The 19,284-nt window shown below is 44.1% G+C and overlaps 1 protein-coding gene across 1 annotated transcript in view; it reads right to left on the bottom strand.

The window, feature by feature from the left end:
- Positions 1-19,284, bottom strand: part of DNAH14 (dynein axonemal heavy chain 14) — a 291,138-nt gene that overhangs the window by 179,928 nt on the left and 91,926 nt on the right. Inside the window, exons 21-22 of the mRNA XM_075341429.1 lie at positions 11,804-12,049; positions 2,307-2,428 (exon numbers count right to left, since the gene is read on the bottom strand). Coding sequence (XP_075197544.1) covers positions 2,307-2,428; positions 11,804-12,049 — 368 coding nt within the window. The remainder of the gene's footprint in view (positions 1-2,306; positions 2,429-11,803; positions 12,050-19,284) is intronic.

Genomic DNA, 19,284 nt, shown 5'->3' with positions numbered 1-19,284 from the left:
TTTTATGCTTTCATAGAATACTGTGTGGCGACAAATATGTTTCTTTTTTTATTTTTGTATTTGCATTAGATTTATTTAAAAGGGAACCTGTCACCAGTTTTGAGGCCTATAAGCTGCGGCCACAACCAAGTGGGCTCTTATACACAGCATTCTAACATGCTGTATATAAGAGCCCAGGCCACTGTGTAGAATATAAAAATGACTTCATAATACTCACCTAAACAGTCGCAGCGATGCAGACTGGTCAGAGGGGTGTCTCCATTCTCCAGGTGCGGCGCCTCCTCTTTCGGCCATCTTTGTCCTCCTTCTTCTGAAGCCTGTGTGCATGATGCGTCCTACGTCATACACACTAGTCGGCATTGTGGTCCTGCGCAGGCGCACTTTGATCTGCCCTGAGGAGGGCAGATCACAGTATTGTAGTGCACCTGCGCAGGACCTTAATGGCAGAGGACCTCAATGAGAATGGAGCCACCCATCCGAACAGTCTGGACCACACTGAACTTTTAGGTAAGTATTATATAGTCATTTTTACGTTCTACTCAGTGGCCTGGGCTCTTATATACAGCATGTTAGAATGTCGTATATAAGAGCACACTGGTGGTGGCCGGAGCTTATAGGCCCCAAATCTGGTGACAGGTTCCCTTTAAATCTTGATGTTTATTTTCCTTTATGTGTACATGAACATCATTTTTTTAAGACCCACTAGGCACTTGAACCTGCAATCGCTTGATTGCTTTTTGTTACATCTTGCAACGTTTTAGCTCCAGCTGCTGCTGTTAGAGTTGCCGCCACTGGGAGCATATGGAGCAGCCTTAGCTCCGGGGTTCACCCCATAGACTTGATATATATATATATATATATATATATATATATATATATATATATATATATATATATATATATATATATATATATATATATATATATATATATATATATATATATATATATATATATATATATCCCATTATAAGCAAAATGGACCTGCCGGAGTTTCTTTAGATCAGCAAATTGAGAATATTACTTGATCCCTTTAGGCCTCTTTCACGCGTCATGGATGTGCTGATGGTGCGTATGGCCCTCCATGTGCTGTGATTTTGGCACACGTGTGTTCTCCGTGTGCTATCCGTGATAACACACAGAGACCAGGAACTTTATACTCACCTGCTCACCTGTCCCCGATGCTGCTGTCCCTGGTGCTGCTGTTTTCGGTCCACGGTGCAGTATATATTCATGAGCATAATGAGCGGGCCTGGAAGCAAGTGACAGCAGCGCGGTAGACAGCAGCGCCGGAGACAGGTGAGTACAGAAAAGCTTTTCTCCGGTATTTGTCACATGGATCATACCACTGTGTGGTCCGTGTGACATCAGTGATGCCGGAGAAAAAGAGACTTATCTCCGTGCGGAGCACAGGGACACGTGTATGGTCCACATGGAAACATGGTCCTTGCGAGATCACTAATGTGTGTGTAAACCCATTGATTTTAGTGGGTTTGCATATGTCTGTGATTCTGGTTCGTATAAAAACCGGCAACATATGTACCGGAATCACTGACATGTGAAGGAGAAGCCAAGTCTTAAGGCCGCTTTACACGCTGTGACATCGCTAAAGTGATCTCGTTGGGGTCACGGAATTTGTGACGCAATCCGGTCACATTAGCGATGCCGTTGCGTGTGACACCGATGAGCGATTTTGCATCGTCGTAAAAACGTGCAAAATCGCTCATCGGTGACATGGGGGTCCATTCTCAAATATCGTTGCTGCTGCAGTAACGATGCAGTTCGTCGCTCCTGCGGCAGCACACATCGCTCCGTGTGACACTGCAGGAACCAGGAACCTCTCCTTACCTGCGGCAGCCCGCAATGCGGAAGGAAGGAGGTGGGCGGGATGTTACGTCCCGCTCATCTCCGCCCCTCCGCTTCTATTGGGCGGCCGCTTAGTGACGTCGCTGTGACGCCGCACGGACCGCCCCCTTAGAAAGGAGGCGGTTCGCCGATCACAGCGATGTCGCTAGGCAGGTAAGTATGTGTGACGGGTCTGGGCGATGTTGTGCGCCACAGGCAGCGAATTGCCCGTGTCGCACAACCGATGGGGGTTGGAACGCACGCTAGCGAGATCGCAGCGTGTAAAGCGGCCTTTTAGGCCACGTTCACATGTGGCAGGTTCATCTCGGAATTTCGGATTTGTGGCAAAATCCACAGCAGAAAAATAGCCTAAAACAATTAAATTGATATAATGGCAGAATCTTGGCCTCGTGAATTGTATCTCATATTCTGTCTGAGCCTAGAAGGAGCGCAGTTTGTACCTCTGGATGTCGGACGCCAGGAATATCTGCTCCAGGTACAGCCAGTTTCTCTGGCACATCATCCATTCCTCCACGGTGCGGGAGAAGAGACTCAGCTTTCTGTCCCATTCATCAACCGCGTTCTGCAATGAGAAGAAACGATTTGCAGCCTCTAATCATCAATTCTACAATGTTATCATTTACCCCATCCCCGCCACGGCCATTTTTCACTTTTTTTCTCCTCTTCTTCCAAGTTTCATAACGTTTTTATTTTCCCATCACCATATGGGCCTTGTTTTTTTGGGAGTCACTTTTGTCACTGTAAGGCTGTGTGCACACATTGCGCTATTGCAGCATTTTTTTTTACATTTTTTTTCATGATTTTTATGCAAATTAAAAGCTGTTTTTTTTACAGAACCAGCAAAAGCGATGAGATTCCAGACATCTCCTGCACACACAGTTGCTTTTTTTTCCCCCAGACAAATGGAAAACTGCTGCATTTTTGGAAGAAGCAGCGTGTCAATTCTTTCAGCGTTTTTTCACCATTGAAAGTAATCAAAGTGCAAAAACGCAACTGTTGCGTTTTTGCTGCTTTTGTGGTGAATAAAACTAACTTTATTAAACATGTGTTGTAGGCTAATTGACAAACCAAAACTGGCTGTAAAACACGCAGCAAAAACTGCTTATTGGAAGCAGATTTTTTATTGCCAAGGTTTCGGCTGCAAAATAAAAAAAAAGCAAATACGCAACATGTGAACATAGCTTAAACCTACAGAGTAAATGGGAAACATCTGCATAAAAAATGCAAGACAAAAGAGCATAAAAAACGCAACAAATAGGCATAAAAAAGAGACAATAAAAAACAAGCACAAAAAAGGCAAAAATGCAACAAATAAGCAAAAAAGAGGCAATAACGTAACATATAAGCATAAAACAAGACAAAAAAAGAGACAAATAAGCATAAAAACGAGGAAAAAAACGCAACAAATAAACATAAAAACGAGGCAAAACACGACAAATAAGCATATAAAAGGCAAAAACGCATCAAAAATATGTCAAATAAGCATAAAAACAAGGCAAAAATGCGACAACTAAGCATAAAAAAAGCAAAAACAAACAGATTAGCATAAAAACAAGGCAAAAATGCATCAAAACGCGTCAAATTAGCATAAAAAACGAGGCAAAAACGTGACAAATAAGCATAAAACAAGGTAAAAACGCATCAAAAACGCGTCAAATAAGCATAAAAAACGAGGCAAAAACACAATAAATAAGTATAAAGAGGCAAAAATGTGATAAATAAGAAAAAAGAGGCAAAAATGCAACAAGCATAAAACAAAGCAAAAATGCAACAAATAAGTATAAAAAAAGCAAAAACGCGACAAATAAGCATAAAAAGGCAAAAACGCATCAAAACATGTAAAATAAGCAAAAAAGAGGCAAAAATGTGACAAATAACTAAAAACAAGGCAAAAACATGACAAATAAGCATAAAGAGGCAAAAACGTAACAAATAAGTATAAAAAAGGCAAAAACGTGACAAATAAGCATAAAAAACAAGGCAAAAACACATAAAAAATGAGTCAAAATAACATAAAAACGAGGCAAAAACGCAACAATTAAGCATAAAAAGTAAAAAATGCATCAAAAACGCGACAAATAAGTATAAAAAGGCAAAAATACATCAAAAATGCTACCAATAAGCATAAAATTGAGGCAAAAACGTTACAAACAAGCATAAAAAAGAGGCAGAAACACAACAAATAAGCATAAAAAAAAGGCAAAAACGCAGCAAATAAGTAATTAAAAACGAGGCAAAAATGTGAAAAATAAGCACAAAATAAAGAGGCAAAAATGCATCAAAAACATGTCAAATTAGCATAAAAAAGGCAAAAACGCATCAAATAAGCATAAAAAATGAGGCAAAAAAACATCAAAAATGCAGCAAAATGCAGTTTTTTTGCACTGGTTTTTCCTGCCAAGAGATTCAGAAATTTCTGCATCAAATCCTTTCCGTGTGCACATACCCTTAAAACTGTAAAAAAAAAAAATTCCAAGCGAGGTGCAATAGTGAAACCCCCCAATGTCGCCGTTGTCTTTTGGTCTTCATTTTTTCCTTGTTAATGGTGCAGTAAAGACCCCCATGTAACATATATTCCCCCGATCAGTATGATTTATTTTTTTTTACAAACTTCAGGATTTTTTAAACAACTAAAATATTAAAAAATTATATATGTACATTTGGTATCCCTGAAATCATTGATACATAAAGTACATAGCGTATATAATTTTTTAATATTTTAGTTGTTTAAAAAATTCTGAACTTTAAAAAAAAAAAAGTTATTTGGTTTGTGGAAAAATTTTCCTAGACCCGGAATGTTTTTTCCGCCGATGGGGCTTTATGAGAGTTTGGTTTTTTTTTAGTACTATTTTGACTATTCCATTCTGAGGCACATACAACATTTCATTGGGTTTTTTTTTTTGCACTCTTTTTGGTGCAGTAACTGGAAGACGGTGATCCGGGCGTTTATGGTATTTATGGCAGATACTTTGTGGGTTAGTGAATTGGCATTTGGATAGACGGCACTATTACGGATGGAGCGATATTGCATACGCTTTTTTTTTTCTTTTTTTTTTTTAAACATCTTTTTATTAAATTTTAACCGAATTTCTTTTACAATCTGCTCTTATACAAAGAGCATTTAATTGATGACATTATAATCAAAACAGTTCCGCCTACGCTTCTTTTTTTAACATTTCCTCACTTTGAATCCCCCCTTTTTTGAACCATCCAAACCTTTTTTTTTTACTTTAAATATTTTTGAAAAACTTTTTTAAATAATTGTATACTTATTTTTGAAGTGGAGACTTGAACCTGCCATCAAAGAGCAGTGTAAGGCTGGCACCCCGCAGTGCGGGGCATGGTGTGAATACTGTCGGCAGTGATATAACAGGACCCAGTCATTGTGCCATCTTGGCGTTTAAGGAGGGCACAGCTCATGTTACGGCACTGTGCATGTGCAGCGTGCACTCCTCTGCACATGCTGGGAGTTGTAGTGTCCACACCTTTGGCCATTATACACAACCAGGCATTTCTAGAAGAAAAGAAGGGAATTTTGTTTACTTACCGTAAATTCCTTTTCTTCTAGCTCCAATTGGGAGACCCAGACAATTGGGTGTATAGCTTATGCCTCCGGAGGTCACACAAAGCATTACACTTAAAAGTGTAAACCCCTCCCCTCTGCCTATACACCCTCCCGTGCATCACGGGCTCCTCAGTTTTATTGCTTTGTGGAAGGAGGCTTTCTCAGTCGCCAGGGCATGGACGCAGGGGAATGGTCTCTTCACCCGGACGTGTTTCAAGAGATCTGTTGCCGCTGGGGGAAGCCGGACGTCGACCTAATGGCGTCCCGGCACAACAACAAGGTCCCGGCATTCATGGCACGGTCTCAAGATCACAGAGCTCTGGCGGCAGACGCCTTAGTTCAGGACTGGTCGCAGTTTCAACTGCCTTATGTCTTTCCTCCTCTGGCACTGCTGCCCAGAGTGTTACGCAAGATCAGGTCCGACTGCCGCCGCGCCCTACTCGTCGCCCCAGACTGGCCAAGGAGGTCGTGGTACCCGGATCTGTGGCATCTCACGGTGGGTCAACCGTGGGCACTACCAGACCGACCAGACTTGCTGTCTCAAGGGCCATTTTTCCATCTGAATTCTGCGGCCCTCAACCTGACTGTGTGGCCATTGAGTCCTGGATCCTAGCGTCTTCAGGGTTATCTCAAGAGGTCATTGCCACTATGAGACAGGCCAGGAAACCAACGTCAGCCAAGATCTACCACAGGACGTGGAGGATCTTCTTATCCTGGTGCTCTGATCAGGGTTTTACTCCCTGGCCATTTGCCTTGCCCACTTTTCTGTCTTTCCTTCAATCCGGAATGGAAAAGGGGCTGTCTCTCGGCTCTCTTAAAGGACAAGTCTCGGCGCTCTCTGTGTTTTTTCAAAAGCGTCTAGCAAGGCTTCCGCAAGTACGCACGTTCCTGCAGGGGGTTTGCCACATAGTCCCCCCTTACAAGCGCCCGCTAGAACCCTGGGATCTGAACAGGGTGCTAATGGCTCTTCAGAAACCACCTTTCGAGCCAATGAGAGATATTTCTCTTTCTCGCCTCTCGCAGAAGGTGGTCTTCCTAGTGGCAGTCACATCACTTCGCAGAGTGTCTGAGCTAGCTGCACTGTCATGCAAAGCTCCCTTCCTGGTGTTTCACCAGGACAAGGTGGTTCTGCGTCCGGTTCCGGAATTTCTCCCGAAGGTGGTATCCCCTTTTCATCTCAATCAGGATATCTCCTTACCTTCTTTTTGTCCTCATCCAGTTCACCAATGTGAAAAGGATTTGCACTTGTTAGATCTTGTGAGAGCACTCCGGCTCTACATTTCTCGTACGGCGCCCCTGCGCCGCTCGGATGCGCTCTTTGTCCTTGTCGCTGTTCAGCGTAAAGGGTCGCAGGCTTCCAAGTCAACCTTGGCTCGGTGGATCAAGGAACCAATTCTTGAAGCCTACCGTTCTTCTGGCCTTCCGGTTCCTTCAGGACTGAAAGCCCATTCTACCAGAGCCGTGGGTGCGTCCTGGGCATTGCGGCACCAGGCTACGGCTCAGCAGGTGTGTCAGGCGGCTACCTGGTCGAGTCTGCACACTTTCACGAAGCACTATCAGGTGCATACCTACGCTTCGGCAGTGATATAACAGGACCCAGTCATTGTGCCATCTTGGCGTTTAAGGAGGGCACAGCTCATGTTACGGCACTGTGCATGTGCAGCGTGCACTCCTCTGCACATGCTGGGAGTTGTAGTGTCCCCACCTTTGGCCATTATACACAACCAGGCATTTCTAGAAGAAAAGAAGGGAATTTTGTTTACTTACCGTAAATTCCTTTTCTTCTAGCTCCAATTGGGAGACCCAGACAATTGGGTGTATAGCTTATGCCTCCGGAGGTCACACAAAGCATTACACTTAAAAGTGTAAACCCCTCCCCTCTGCCTATACACCCTCCCGTGCATCACGGGCTCCTCAGTTTTGGTGCAAAAGCAGGAAGGAGGAAACTTATAAATTGGTCTAAGGTAAATTCAATCCGAAGGATGTTCGGAGAACTTAAACCATGAACCAAGAACAATTCAACATGAACAACATGTGTACACAAAAGAACAACCAGCCCGAAGGGAACAGGGGCGGGTGCTGGGTCTCCCAATAGGAGCTAGAAGAAAAGGAATTTACGGTAAGTAAACAAAATTCCCTTCTTCTTTGTCGCTCCATTGGGAGACCCAGACAATTGGGACGTCCAAAAGCAGTCCCTGGGTGGGTAAAGAATACCCCGGTAATAGAGCCGAAAGACGGCCCCTTCCTACAGGTGGGCAACCGCCGCCTGGAGGACTCGCCTACCTAAGCTGGCATCTGCCGAAGCGTAGGTATGCACCTGATAGTGCTTCGTGAAAGTGTGCAGACTCGACCAGGTAGCCGCCTGACATACCTGCTGAGCCGTAGCCTGGTGCCGCAATGCCCAGGACGCACCCACGGCTCTGGTAGAATGGGCTTTCAGTCCTGAAGGAACCGGAAGGCCAGAAGAACGGTAGGCTTCAAGAATTGGTTCCTTGATCCACCGAGCCAAGGTTGACTTGGAAGCCTGCGACCCTTTACGCTGGCCAGCGACAAGGACAAAGAGCGCATCCGAGCGGCGCAGGGGCGCCGTACGAGAAATGTAGAGCCGGAGTGCTCTCACAAGATCTAACAAGTGCAAATCCTTTTCACATTGGTGAACTGGATGAGGACAAAAAGAAGGTAAGGAGATATCCTGATTGAGATGAAAAGGGGATACCACCTTCGGGAGAAATTCCGGAACCGGACGCAGAACCACCTTGTCCTGGTGAAACACCAGGAAGGGAGCTTTGCATGACAGTGCAGCTAGCTCAGACACTCTGCGAAGTGATGTGACTGCCACTAGGAAGACCACCTTCTGCGAGAGGCGAGAAAGAGAAATATCTCTCATTGGCTCGAAAGGTGGTTTCTGAAGAGCCATTAGCACCCTGTTCAGATCCCAGGGTTCTAGCGGGCGCTTGTAAGGGGGAACTATGTGGCAAACCCCCTGCAGGAACGTGCGTACTTGCGGAAGCCTTGCTAGACGCTTTTGAAAAAACACAGAGAGCGCCGAGACTTGTCCTTTAAGAGAGCCGAGAGACAGCCCCTTTTCCATTCCGGATTGAAGGAAAGACAGAAAAGTGGGCAAGGCAAATGGCCAGGGAGTAAAACCCTGATCAGAGCACCAGGATAAGAAGATCCTCCACGTCCTGTGGTAGATCTTGGCTGACGTTGGTTTCCTGGCCTGTGTCATAGTGGCAATGACCTCTTGAGATAACCCTGAAGACGCTAGGATCCAGGACTCAATGGCCACACAGTCAGGTTGAGGGCCGCAGAATTCAGATGGAAAAATGGCCCTTGAGACAGCAAGTCTGGTCGGTCTGGTAGTGCCCACGGTTGACCCACCGTGAGATGCCACAGATCCGGGTACCACGACCTCCTTGGCCAGTCTGGGGCGACGAGGAGGGTGCGGCGGCAGTCGGACCTGATCTTGCGTAACACTCTGGGCAGCAGTGCCAGAGGAGGAAAGACATAAGGCAGTTGAAACTGCGACCAGTCCTGAACTAAGGCGTCTGCCGCCAGAGCTCTGTGATCTTGAGACCGTGCCATGAATGCCGGGACCTTGTTGTTGTGCCGGGACGCCATTAGGTCGACGTCCGGCTTCCCCCAGCGGCAACAGATCTCTTGAAACACGTCCGGGTGAAGAGACCATTCCCCTGCGTCCATGCCCTGGCGACTGAGAAAGCCTCCTTCCACAAAGCAATAAAACTGAGGAGCCCGTGATGCACGGGAGGGTGTATAGGCAGAGGGGAGGGGTTTACACTTTTAAGTGTAATGCTTTGTGTGACCTCCGGAGGCATAAGCTATACACCCAATTGTCTGGGTCTCCCAATGGAGCGACAAAGAAAAAAGTTATTTTTTGTAATATGTGCACAAATTGCTCATTACCGGAGATCTTAAGAAGCAGATCATCGGCTAATGTCTCCCTGAGAACCGTCTACATTTCAGCGCTAATGGTGGAAAAAAAGCGAAAATTCCTGTGTGGGGTAAAACATAATTATAGAATGATATTATGTGTTACATTAAAAGCCTCATTAATATGTAACACGTCCCGAAATGTGCAGGTGTAATGAGCACCACGGCCGCAAAATGCCCCGGTCAGCAGAAAGGGGGAGAAAAAAGCGAGAAACAGGAGAACAGGAAATATAGGGAAGCGGCCATGGGATTAAAGGGGGGCAAGAGACAGAAATGCCGGGGAATATAAGAGAATTCAGACTGCAATGTGTCCGAGCTCTGTGACCCCCACATCAGGAAAATCCGGAGGCCTCATGGCCAGGGGAGGGTCCTAATTTGTCCCATCTTCTGGACCCTGCACTGCCGGTAAGCCACCCATGAGTTTCCCATGATTGTGTTAACCATTTAGATGCTGTGGTTTCTGCTCCCCACAGAATCTAAGTGGTTAAACTGCTGGTATCCGAGCTAATTCTAATAGGTCCCATGATTGTGTTAACCATTTAGATGCTGTTTCTGCTCACCACAGCATCTAAATGGTTAAACTGCTGGTATTTCTAATAGGTCCCATGATTGTGTTAACTATTTAGATGCTGTGGTTTCTGTTCCCCATAGCATCTAAGTAATTAAATTGCTGGTATCAGAACTAATTCTATTAGGTCTCATGATTATGTTAACCATTTAGATGCTGTGGTTTCTGCTCACCACAGCATCTAAGCGGTTAAACTGCTGGTATCAGAGCTAATTCTCATAGTAGCAGTTACTGGCAGGTGTCTCCCAGGTACGAAGAAAGTTGAGTACTTGAGCCCCCTCCACAAACTCGTCCCACTTTCTGCAGCAGATGTGGACGCCAAACGGGACAGAGTTTCTCAGCACCAGGCCACCCACTTAGCTCACAGGGCTTGACATGCCATCATTGGCGGTAGGTCAATTCTTGTCTCTACCTCTTCTCCACATCCCGCAAGTCGGTGGCCAGAAGGCGTTGAAGAGAAAGATTACACTTGAACCCCACTGCTCCATTCAAGTATATGGAATTTACACTGAGCATCCAAACATGGTAGTGCACCAAACACCTCAGCATGGTAGTGCAATGCACACCCAAGCATGGTGGTGCACCGATCACCTGGGCATGGTAGTGCACCGAGCCCCCGAGCATGGTAGTGCACTGAGCCCCCGAGCATGGTAGTGCACCGAGCCTCTGAGCATGGTAGTGCACCGAGCCTCTGAGCATAGTAGTGCACCGAGCACTGGAGCATGGTGTGGCGGTCGCCTGAGCTGTAGTTTGTTTGTTTAAACGTAATAAGAATATCTGTGTATATAAATAATCAAAATGTAGATGTAGTTGCATAATTATCTGTCTGTCTATGTAGCCATCGCATAGACCCATAATATAATTCTAAGCTGTATAACTCATGAAGGAGTTAACCAAAGATAATGAAGCCAGAATGTGAAGCTGCAAAAGTGTTATCAGTAATGTTCACACAGAAAGAATGTACAGAAACAAACTGCGCTGTGAGAAATTAAGGAGTAAAAGTACTCCCTGTCTAGCTTCAAGGTTATTCATGCATACTGTATAATTGGATCTATTGAATACACGGGTTCAGTTGGTGACGCTGGCTCAAGGAGAGCATGTCTTATGTATTCATTGTCTGATACATTGATATATCGGCACTGGTATACAGCTAATACGGCACCGTCTCTGATATCCCAAAGGAAGACTCCATTAGCAGTCTTCACCCAAATTCCTCCCTTGACAATGGTAGTGAACCAAGCCCCTGAGCATGGTAGTGGATTGAGCATCCGAGCATGGTAGTGCACTGAGCCCCCAAGCACGACAGTGCACCGAGCACGGTAGTGAAACAAGCCCCCAAGCATGGTAGTGAACCAAGCCCCCGAGCATGGTAGTGGACTGAGCATCCAAGCATGGTAGTGCAGTGAGGACCTGAGCATGGTAGTGCACTGAGCATCTGTGAGAGAATACAAGCCATTTTGTATTCTCTAGAAACCATCTTGTCTTAGAACTGAATGATGTCATAGGGTTCAGCTTATACTGATGGGCGGGAAGTTTCACATTTCTACACACATCCCTGCGGCTCTAATTGGTGCATGGTAATTTCTTTGTGTGATGTACTATATAAGCTGGTCACATGATGTAATAAAACAGAAACCTACAGTACACCACATTTGGCTGCACTGCGTTGATTTCTCCAAGCGCTTGTAAATCAAATCTTATTAATATGGAGTTCAAATGGCATAGAAGCAGAGTATTTCACTCACAGCATGGTAGTGCACCGAGCCGCTGAGTATGGTAGTGCTCACTCATTACTTATTATGATTTATTATATCACATTTTGCCTTTTCGAAAGCATCACATGGCCATGTTACCTTTATGGGTGCGCAGTAGCGTGAGCCCTTCACTGTGGCGAGGATCCCCTGGCTCTCCTCCAGCTGAGCCGTCACCTCCTCCGCCGATGCGATAATCTGGATTTCGGAGAGTTCAGTCTTGTGCGCTGTAAACCTGAAGTCGGTCTTACTCCACAGACTGATGACTTTATTCAGCATGCCCTCCAGGGTCGCCTCGTTTGTGGCCGTCGTAGAGATGTCAAGGATTTTATCTTTATGCTGAAATATCTGAGGAAAAGAGGAGTTTAGATTATAAAAAGCCTAAATATAAATCCCTCGCATCTCCCATGCCGGCAGTGGTGTAGAGTAGGGAAAGCAACATGGCTATTGCCCAAGGCGCCAATTTCTGTGGGGGCACAGCATTTTTGGCAATCTCCTCTGCCCCCTCTGTCAAAAAATCAATGCAGAAGGTGCGGCGCCATCAAGTGCCACTTCTTGGAGCAGCAGACTGATACACTGTACCCATTGGTTGGAAAGCTGGAGGAATAAAGCCGCCGGCACCTGCTTTGTTTGTCATCTGGGTCACTACCACCAGTTTCTATAACTGAGCGCAGCAGTTAAGAAGAGTTTCTCAATGGCTGCTGCGCTCTGCATAGGCAGCACCAGAGAGTACAGTTGCTAATTGGAGAAGGGATGCTAATGGATCATGAGTTCGGTTACTCCTCGCCGAATATAGCTCAGCGTTGCTTCAGCGATACCGGTCTCTACTGTAGTGATCCAGAGACTGGTGATGTGTCATCTGCTTTCCTGTGTGGTGTGGAAATATTCCTGCTGATAGTTTATTTGCTCCCTGTGTTTTATTTCCTCCTGGGCACGTATTGTGTCTCCCTTGTGTCTGATTGCAGTGTGCATGTGTTTTAGTTCTTCCCCTGTCTGTGATAATTGTGGGGTTTACTTCTCTGGCCCCAGCCCTTTCCTGGGGTGTAGGAGAGGGGGTGTTAGATCAGGGTTCAGACAGGAGTTAAGGTCACGTTTGCGGACCAAACCTGGCTACCATAAATCCTACCTCTGGGATAAGGGACAGCACAGGGTCCCTAGTCTGAGGACCAGTTTAGGGGTCCCTGCTCCAGTTACCCTGACAAATCAGTGACATAAAGGGGTTAGACAATCCCTTTAAGGACCCCTCTTCTGAGAGACTGATACTTAATAATGGCAAATATTACATATTATTAAGAGAATAAATAGTGAGTGAAAAAAATTTCCCACTACAATACTTCCACAATAAGAGATACTAAGTCTGGAATCCAGCTGAAAAGGACACTGTGCTGAGCATCTAGCTTAAAAGGACAAATGAGGGCAGAATTGTGATTTTCTGTCTGAAAACTGTTACCAGCCAATCACCAGCACCTACAGTATCATCAGCAATGCTGATAGACTGAACTCTCTGCACAACGATTCTCCCAAATGTAATTTTTAGCTGAGTGTCAGGCAGAGCAACCTCTCTGTGCACCGACCACTCAATATGAGTATTAAAGTGTATTGTGCGATTGCAGATTCAAGTACCTAAAGGCCTCCTTCACACAGTGCAATATGTTTGTGTATGTGTGTCTGTGTGTTACGTGTGCTGTCACTGATCTGTGTGACATCTGCATAGCACACGGACAGCATGAACTTGTATACTCACCTGTCTCCGGCGCTGCTGTTACTTCCGGGTCCACTGTGAGTGCATTGAATATGCATGAGGTATAATAAGCAGGACCCGGAAGCAACAGCAGAGGCAGAGACTGCAGCTCCGGACACAGGTAAGTATAAAAAAAATGTTATTTTTATGTCAGATCTGTTTTCTCCAATACGTGTCACACTGATGTCACACGGATCACATTAGTGTGCTGTGTGACACCCGTGCTGCCGGTAGAAAATGGACGTTGCCATGTGGAGCACATGTACATGCGTGTTATCCACACGGACACATGGCCTGTGTCTCCATGTCAAAGCAGATGTGTGCACAGACCCATTGATTTTATGGGTTTACGTGAGTCTGTGTCTCCGGTACGTGTGAAAACGGACACCACACGTACCGGAGACACGGATGTGTGAAGTAGGCCTTGGGTGGATAAAAAATATTTAAAAAAAAATAAAATAAAATAAATAAATAAATAAATAAATAAATAAATATATATATATATATATATATATATATATATACATACATATAAAATATATAAATATATATGAAAGAAAATAAAAGTTTAAATCACCGCCTCCCAATATTTTCTTCAATTCTTCAATTGTTAGCAAAAATAATATATATAAAAAAAAAATAATAATAATAATAATAATATAATATATGTATTAATTTATATAGCGCTGTTAATTCCACAGTGCTTTTACACACATTGGCAAATAAATAAAATATTAAAATATTTATGGCCATCAACCATCAACAAGTCCGTATAAGTCCGAACTCTTGTTTATCCTGCAGTCGGAATTCATTTAAAAAAAAAGCACCTAAATTGCTGAGGTTTTTTGGTAACTTTGTCTTCCCCGCAATAAAAAAGAGGGATAAGAAAAAAAAGATCAAAAGGCCATAAATAAACTAAAATGGTACCAATATCATATTTGGTACAGCCACATCCGTAGAAGTCCGATCTATCAAAATATAGAATTGACGAAACAATAAAAAGGAATAAAAGCAAAACAATTGACGACATCTGTAAAATTTGAACACAGTTGGATATTTGTGAGTTTTTTGGGGTTTTATTCACATACATTTTTTCTATCCGCAGTAAAGGTGATTGTAGTATATTTCTCCAGCTCATTAATGTGGTGACTGGGTCTTCAGGCGATACAATTTTGCATGTGGCATTCCGTCATCTATTTTTTTATTTTGGTTCTGGGCTTATTTTCATAAACAGGATCAGGGAATATTTATAGAAAGAGGCGCCATAACAATTCCGGAATAACGATAGGAATAAATGTAAAATCCGGAAATGTTCTCACCGGCCTCGGCCCGTACCATTAGCAGGAAATTAGTAATTAGCTCGGCGGACCTGTGACGAATGGTGGAAGCGGCTTTATAATGAGCAATTCTGCGCGTCTGCAGTGAGGAATAGCAATGATATCCGAAATTCTCTGCAGCGATATCAGGTTTATTTTTAACAAGTATTCAGAGTTTAAGCATCTGCTCTCTATGCAGACACATCTGCAGGTTTTTCCCTCCGCTCTTTATAAAGATACATCTGCAGGTTTTTCCCTCCGCTCTCTATACAGACACATCTGCAGGTTTTCCCCTCCACTCTCTATACAGACACATCTGCAGGTTTTTCCCTCTGCTCTTTATAAAGATACATCTGCAGGTTTTTCCCTCCGCTCTCTATACAGACACATCTGCAGGTTTTCCCCTCCACTCTCTATACAGACACATCTGCAGGTTTTTCCCTCTGCTCTTTATAAAGCTACATCTGCAGGTTTTTCCCTCCGCTCTCTATACAGACACATCTGCAGGTTTTCCCCTCCACTCTCTATACAGACACATCTGCAGGTTTTTCCCTCTGCTCTTTATAAAGATACATCTGCAGGTTTTTCCCTCTGCTCTCTATACAGACATATCTGCAGGTTTTCCCCTCCACTCTCTATACAGACACATCTGCAGGTTTTTCCCTCTGCTCTTTATAAAGATACATCTGCAGGTTTTTCCCTCCGCTCTCTATACAGACACATCTGCAGGTTTTCCCCTCCACTCTCTATACAGACACATCTGCAGGTTTTTCCCTCCACTCTTTATAAAGATACATCTATATGAAAACGGAGACAGAAGTCTTTAAATTTGCCTAATGAACACTATACCCCATGATCACATAGTCACCAATCAACAGCGCTAGTGCACATACAATTTTTTTTTTTTTTTTTTTATTTTTAATTGGTCAGACACGAAGTATAACAGGGGTATAGACAATAACAGTGTTTTAAGAGCAGGTTAAGACAGAGAGAGGCGATTAAATCCCCATGTGAAGCCGCATGTTGCAAAGGTACACACAATGATATAGGTGGTGCACTTAATTCCCCACAGTGGTGAGCGCTGGGTCATCAAGTGATAACATTCAGGATAGCCAGCTGACTTCCAGAAGGGTAATATACAGGACAGGATCACAAAAGTAAATGTCAAACATGGGAAGCAGCCCCAACACGTGTTTCGTGCAAAAGACTTCCTCCACGGTCCCCCGAGGAAGTAATTTGCACGAAATACGTGTTAGGGCTGCTTCCCATGTGTCCCCGCATGTGCCCTTACTTACTCTGGTAAGCCCCACTCTGGTTTTTGCGCTGTGGTGATGTTACATGTAATTGCTGGCTTAATATATATTGACATTTACCTTTGTGATCCTGTCCTGTATATTATCCTTCTGGAAGTCAGCTGGCTATCCTGAATGTTTTCACTTGATGACCCAGCGCTCACCACTGTGGGGAATTAAGTGTACCACCTACAGTCATGGCCAAAAGTTTTGAGAATGACACCAAAATGCTATTTTCACATGATCTGTTGCCCTCTGGATTTTAATTGTGTTTGTCTGATGTTTACGTCACATACAGAAATATAATTGCAATCATATTATGAGACCAGAAGGTTCTATTGACAGTTAGAATGAGTTAATGCAGCAAGTCAATATTTGCAGTGTTGACCCTTCTTCTTCAGGACCTCTGCAATTCTCCCGGGCATGCTCTCAATCAACTTCTGGAGCAAATCCTGACTGATCGCGGTCCATTCTTGCATAAGCAATGCTTGCATTTTGCCAGAATTTGTTGGTTTTTGTTTGTCCACCCGTCTCTTGATGATTGCCCACAAGTTCTCAATGGGATTAAGATCTGGGGAGTTTCCAGGCCATGGACCCAAAATCTCTATGTTTTGTTCCATGAGCCATTTAGTGATCAGCTTTGCTTTATGGCAAGGTGCTCCATCATGCTGGAAAAGGCATTGTTGGGCGCCAAACTGCTCTTGGACAGTTGGGAGAAGTTGCTCTTGGAGGACATTCTGGTACCATTCTTTATTCATGGCTGTGTTTTTAGGCAAGACTGTGAGTGTTGCGATTCCCTTGGCTGAGAAGCAACCCCACACATGAATGGTTTCCGGATGCTTAACAGTTGGCATGAGACAAGACTGGTGCTAGCGTCACCTCTTCTTCTCCTAATAAGCTGTTTTCCAGATGTCCCAAACAATCGAAAAGGGGATTCATCTGAGAAAATGACTTTCCCCCAGTCCTCAGCAGTCCACTCCCTGCACCTTTTGCAGAATATCAGTCGGTCCCTGATGTTTTTTCTGGAGAGAAGTGGCTTCTTTGCTGATCTCCTTGAAACCAGGCCTTGCTCAAGCAGTCTCCGCCTCACAGTGCGTGCAGAAGCACTCACACCAGCCTGCTGCCATTGCTGAGCTAGCTCGCCACTGCTGGTAGTCCGATCCCGCAGCTGAAACAGTTTTAAGATACGGTCCTGGCGTTTGCTGGTCCTTCTTGGGCGCCCTGGAGCCTTTTTGGCAACAATGGAAGCTCTCTCCTTGAAGTTCTTGATGATGCGATAGATTGTTGACTGAGGTGCAATCTTTGTAGCTGCGATACTCTTCCCTGTTAGGCCATTTTTGTGCAGAGCAATGATGGCTGCACGTGTTTCTTTAGAGATAACCATGGTTAACTGAAGAGAAACAATGATACCAAGCACCAGCCTCCTTTTAAAGTGTCCAGTGGTGTCATTCTTACTTAATCATGACTGATTGATCGCCAGCCCTGTCCTCATCAACACCCACACCTGTGTTAATGGAACAATCACTAAAACAATGTTAGCTGCTCCTTTTAAGGCAGGAATGCAATGATGTTGAAATGTGTTTTGGGGGTTAACCCCTTCACGACCTTGGACGGATCTATCCGTCCAGGATCGTGTCCCGTTAAGCCCCGCCCCCTGCCGCGGGCAGGCGGCGTGGATCGGCACACATATCAGCTGTTTTCAACAGCTGACATGTGTGCCTGCTAGCGGTGGGTGGAATCGCTTCCACCCGCAGCCATTAACCCCTTAAATCTTGCTGCCAAAGTCTGGCAGCAAGATCTAAATGCGCGCGGCCATGTTTTTTACTTACTGCCACCCCCACCGGAAGTCACGTGTGTTATCACGTGACTATCGGTGGTTGCCATCGTAGCACAGGGTCATGTGATGACGCCTGCAGCTACGAGGTTTCACTTTCGTTTTCCCTCGGCCGAGAGCAGAGGGAAAAACAAAGTGACTGAATCTGCTGTTTACAGCTGTATTGCTGTGATCAGCAGATAGATTGCTGATCGCTATAGCCCCCTAGGGGGACTAGTAAAATAAAAAAAAAAAAGTAAAAAAAAAAGTTTTAAAAAATAAAAAATAAAAAAAAAACCTAAAAGTTCAAATCACCCCCCTTTCCCCCCATTGAAAATGAAAGGGTTAAAAAATAAATAAATATATACATATTTGGTATCGCCGCGTTCAGAAATGCCCGATCTATCAAAATATAAAATCAATTTATCTGCTTGGTAAACGGTGTAGCGGCAAAAAAATTCCAAACGCCAAAATTACGTTTTTTGGTCGCCGCAAGTTTTACGCAAAATGCAATAACAGTCGATCAAAACGTAGAATCTGCGCAAAAATGTTACCATTATAAACGTCAGCTCGAGATGCAAAAAATAAGCCGTCACTGAGCCATAGATCCCAAAAAATAAGAACGCTACGTGTTTCGGAAAATGGTGCAAAACGTGCGCCACTTTTATTGGACAAACTTGTGAATTTTTTTTAACCCCTTAGATACAAGTAAACCTATACATGTTTGGTGTCTACAAACTCGCACCGACCTGAGGCATCACATAGATACATCAGTTTTATCATATAGTGAACACGGTGAATAAAACATCCCAAAAACTATTGTGCGATCACACTTTTTTTGCAGTTTTTCCACACTTGGAATTTTTTTGCTGTTTTCCAGTACAATATATGGTAAAACCTATGGTTTCATTTAAAAGTACAACTCGTCCCGCAAAAAACAAGCCCTCATATGGCAAGATTGACGGAATAATAAAAAAGTTACAGCTCTCGGAAGAAAAGGAGCAAAAAACAAAAACGGAAAGTGCCCGGGGGCTGAAGGGGTTAAAGTTCATTTTCTTAGCCAATATTGACTTTGCAAGTAATTGCTGTTAAGCTGATCACTCTTTATGACATTCTGGAGTATATGCAAATTGCCATTAGAAAAACTTAAGCAGTAGACTTTGTAAAAATTAATATTTGTAGCATTCTCAAAACTTTTGGCCATGACTGTATATAATTGTATGTACCTTTGCAACATGCGGCTTCACATGGGGATTTAATCGCCTCTCTCGGTCTTAACCTGCTCTTAAAACACTGTAAGGCTATGTTCGCACGTTGCGTTTTTTACCGCGTTTCTGCAGCGTTTTTGGCAGCAGCATTTTTGGGCAAAAACGCATGCGTTTTTGATTTCCAGCAAAGTCTATGGGAAAAGCAGAAATCCT

Source organism: Anomaloglossus baeobatrachus, chromosome 3, assembly GCF_048569485.1.
Source record: "Anomaloglossus baeobatrachus isolate aAnoBae1 chromosome 3, aAnoBae1.hap1, whole genome shotgun sequence".
Taxonomy (NCBI): Eukaryota; Metazoa; Chordata; class Amphibia; order Anura; family Aromobatidae; genus Anomaloglossus; species Anomaloglossus baeobatrachus.
This window is presented reverse-complemented; position numbering and strand designations above follow the sequence as displayed.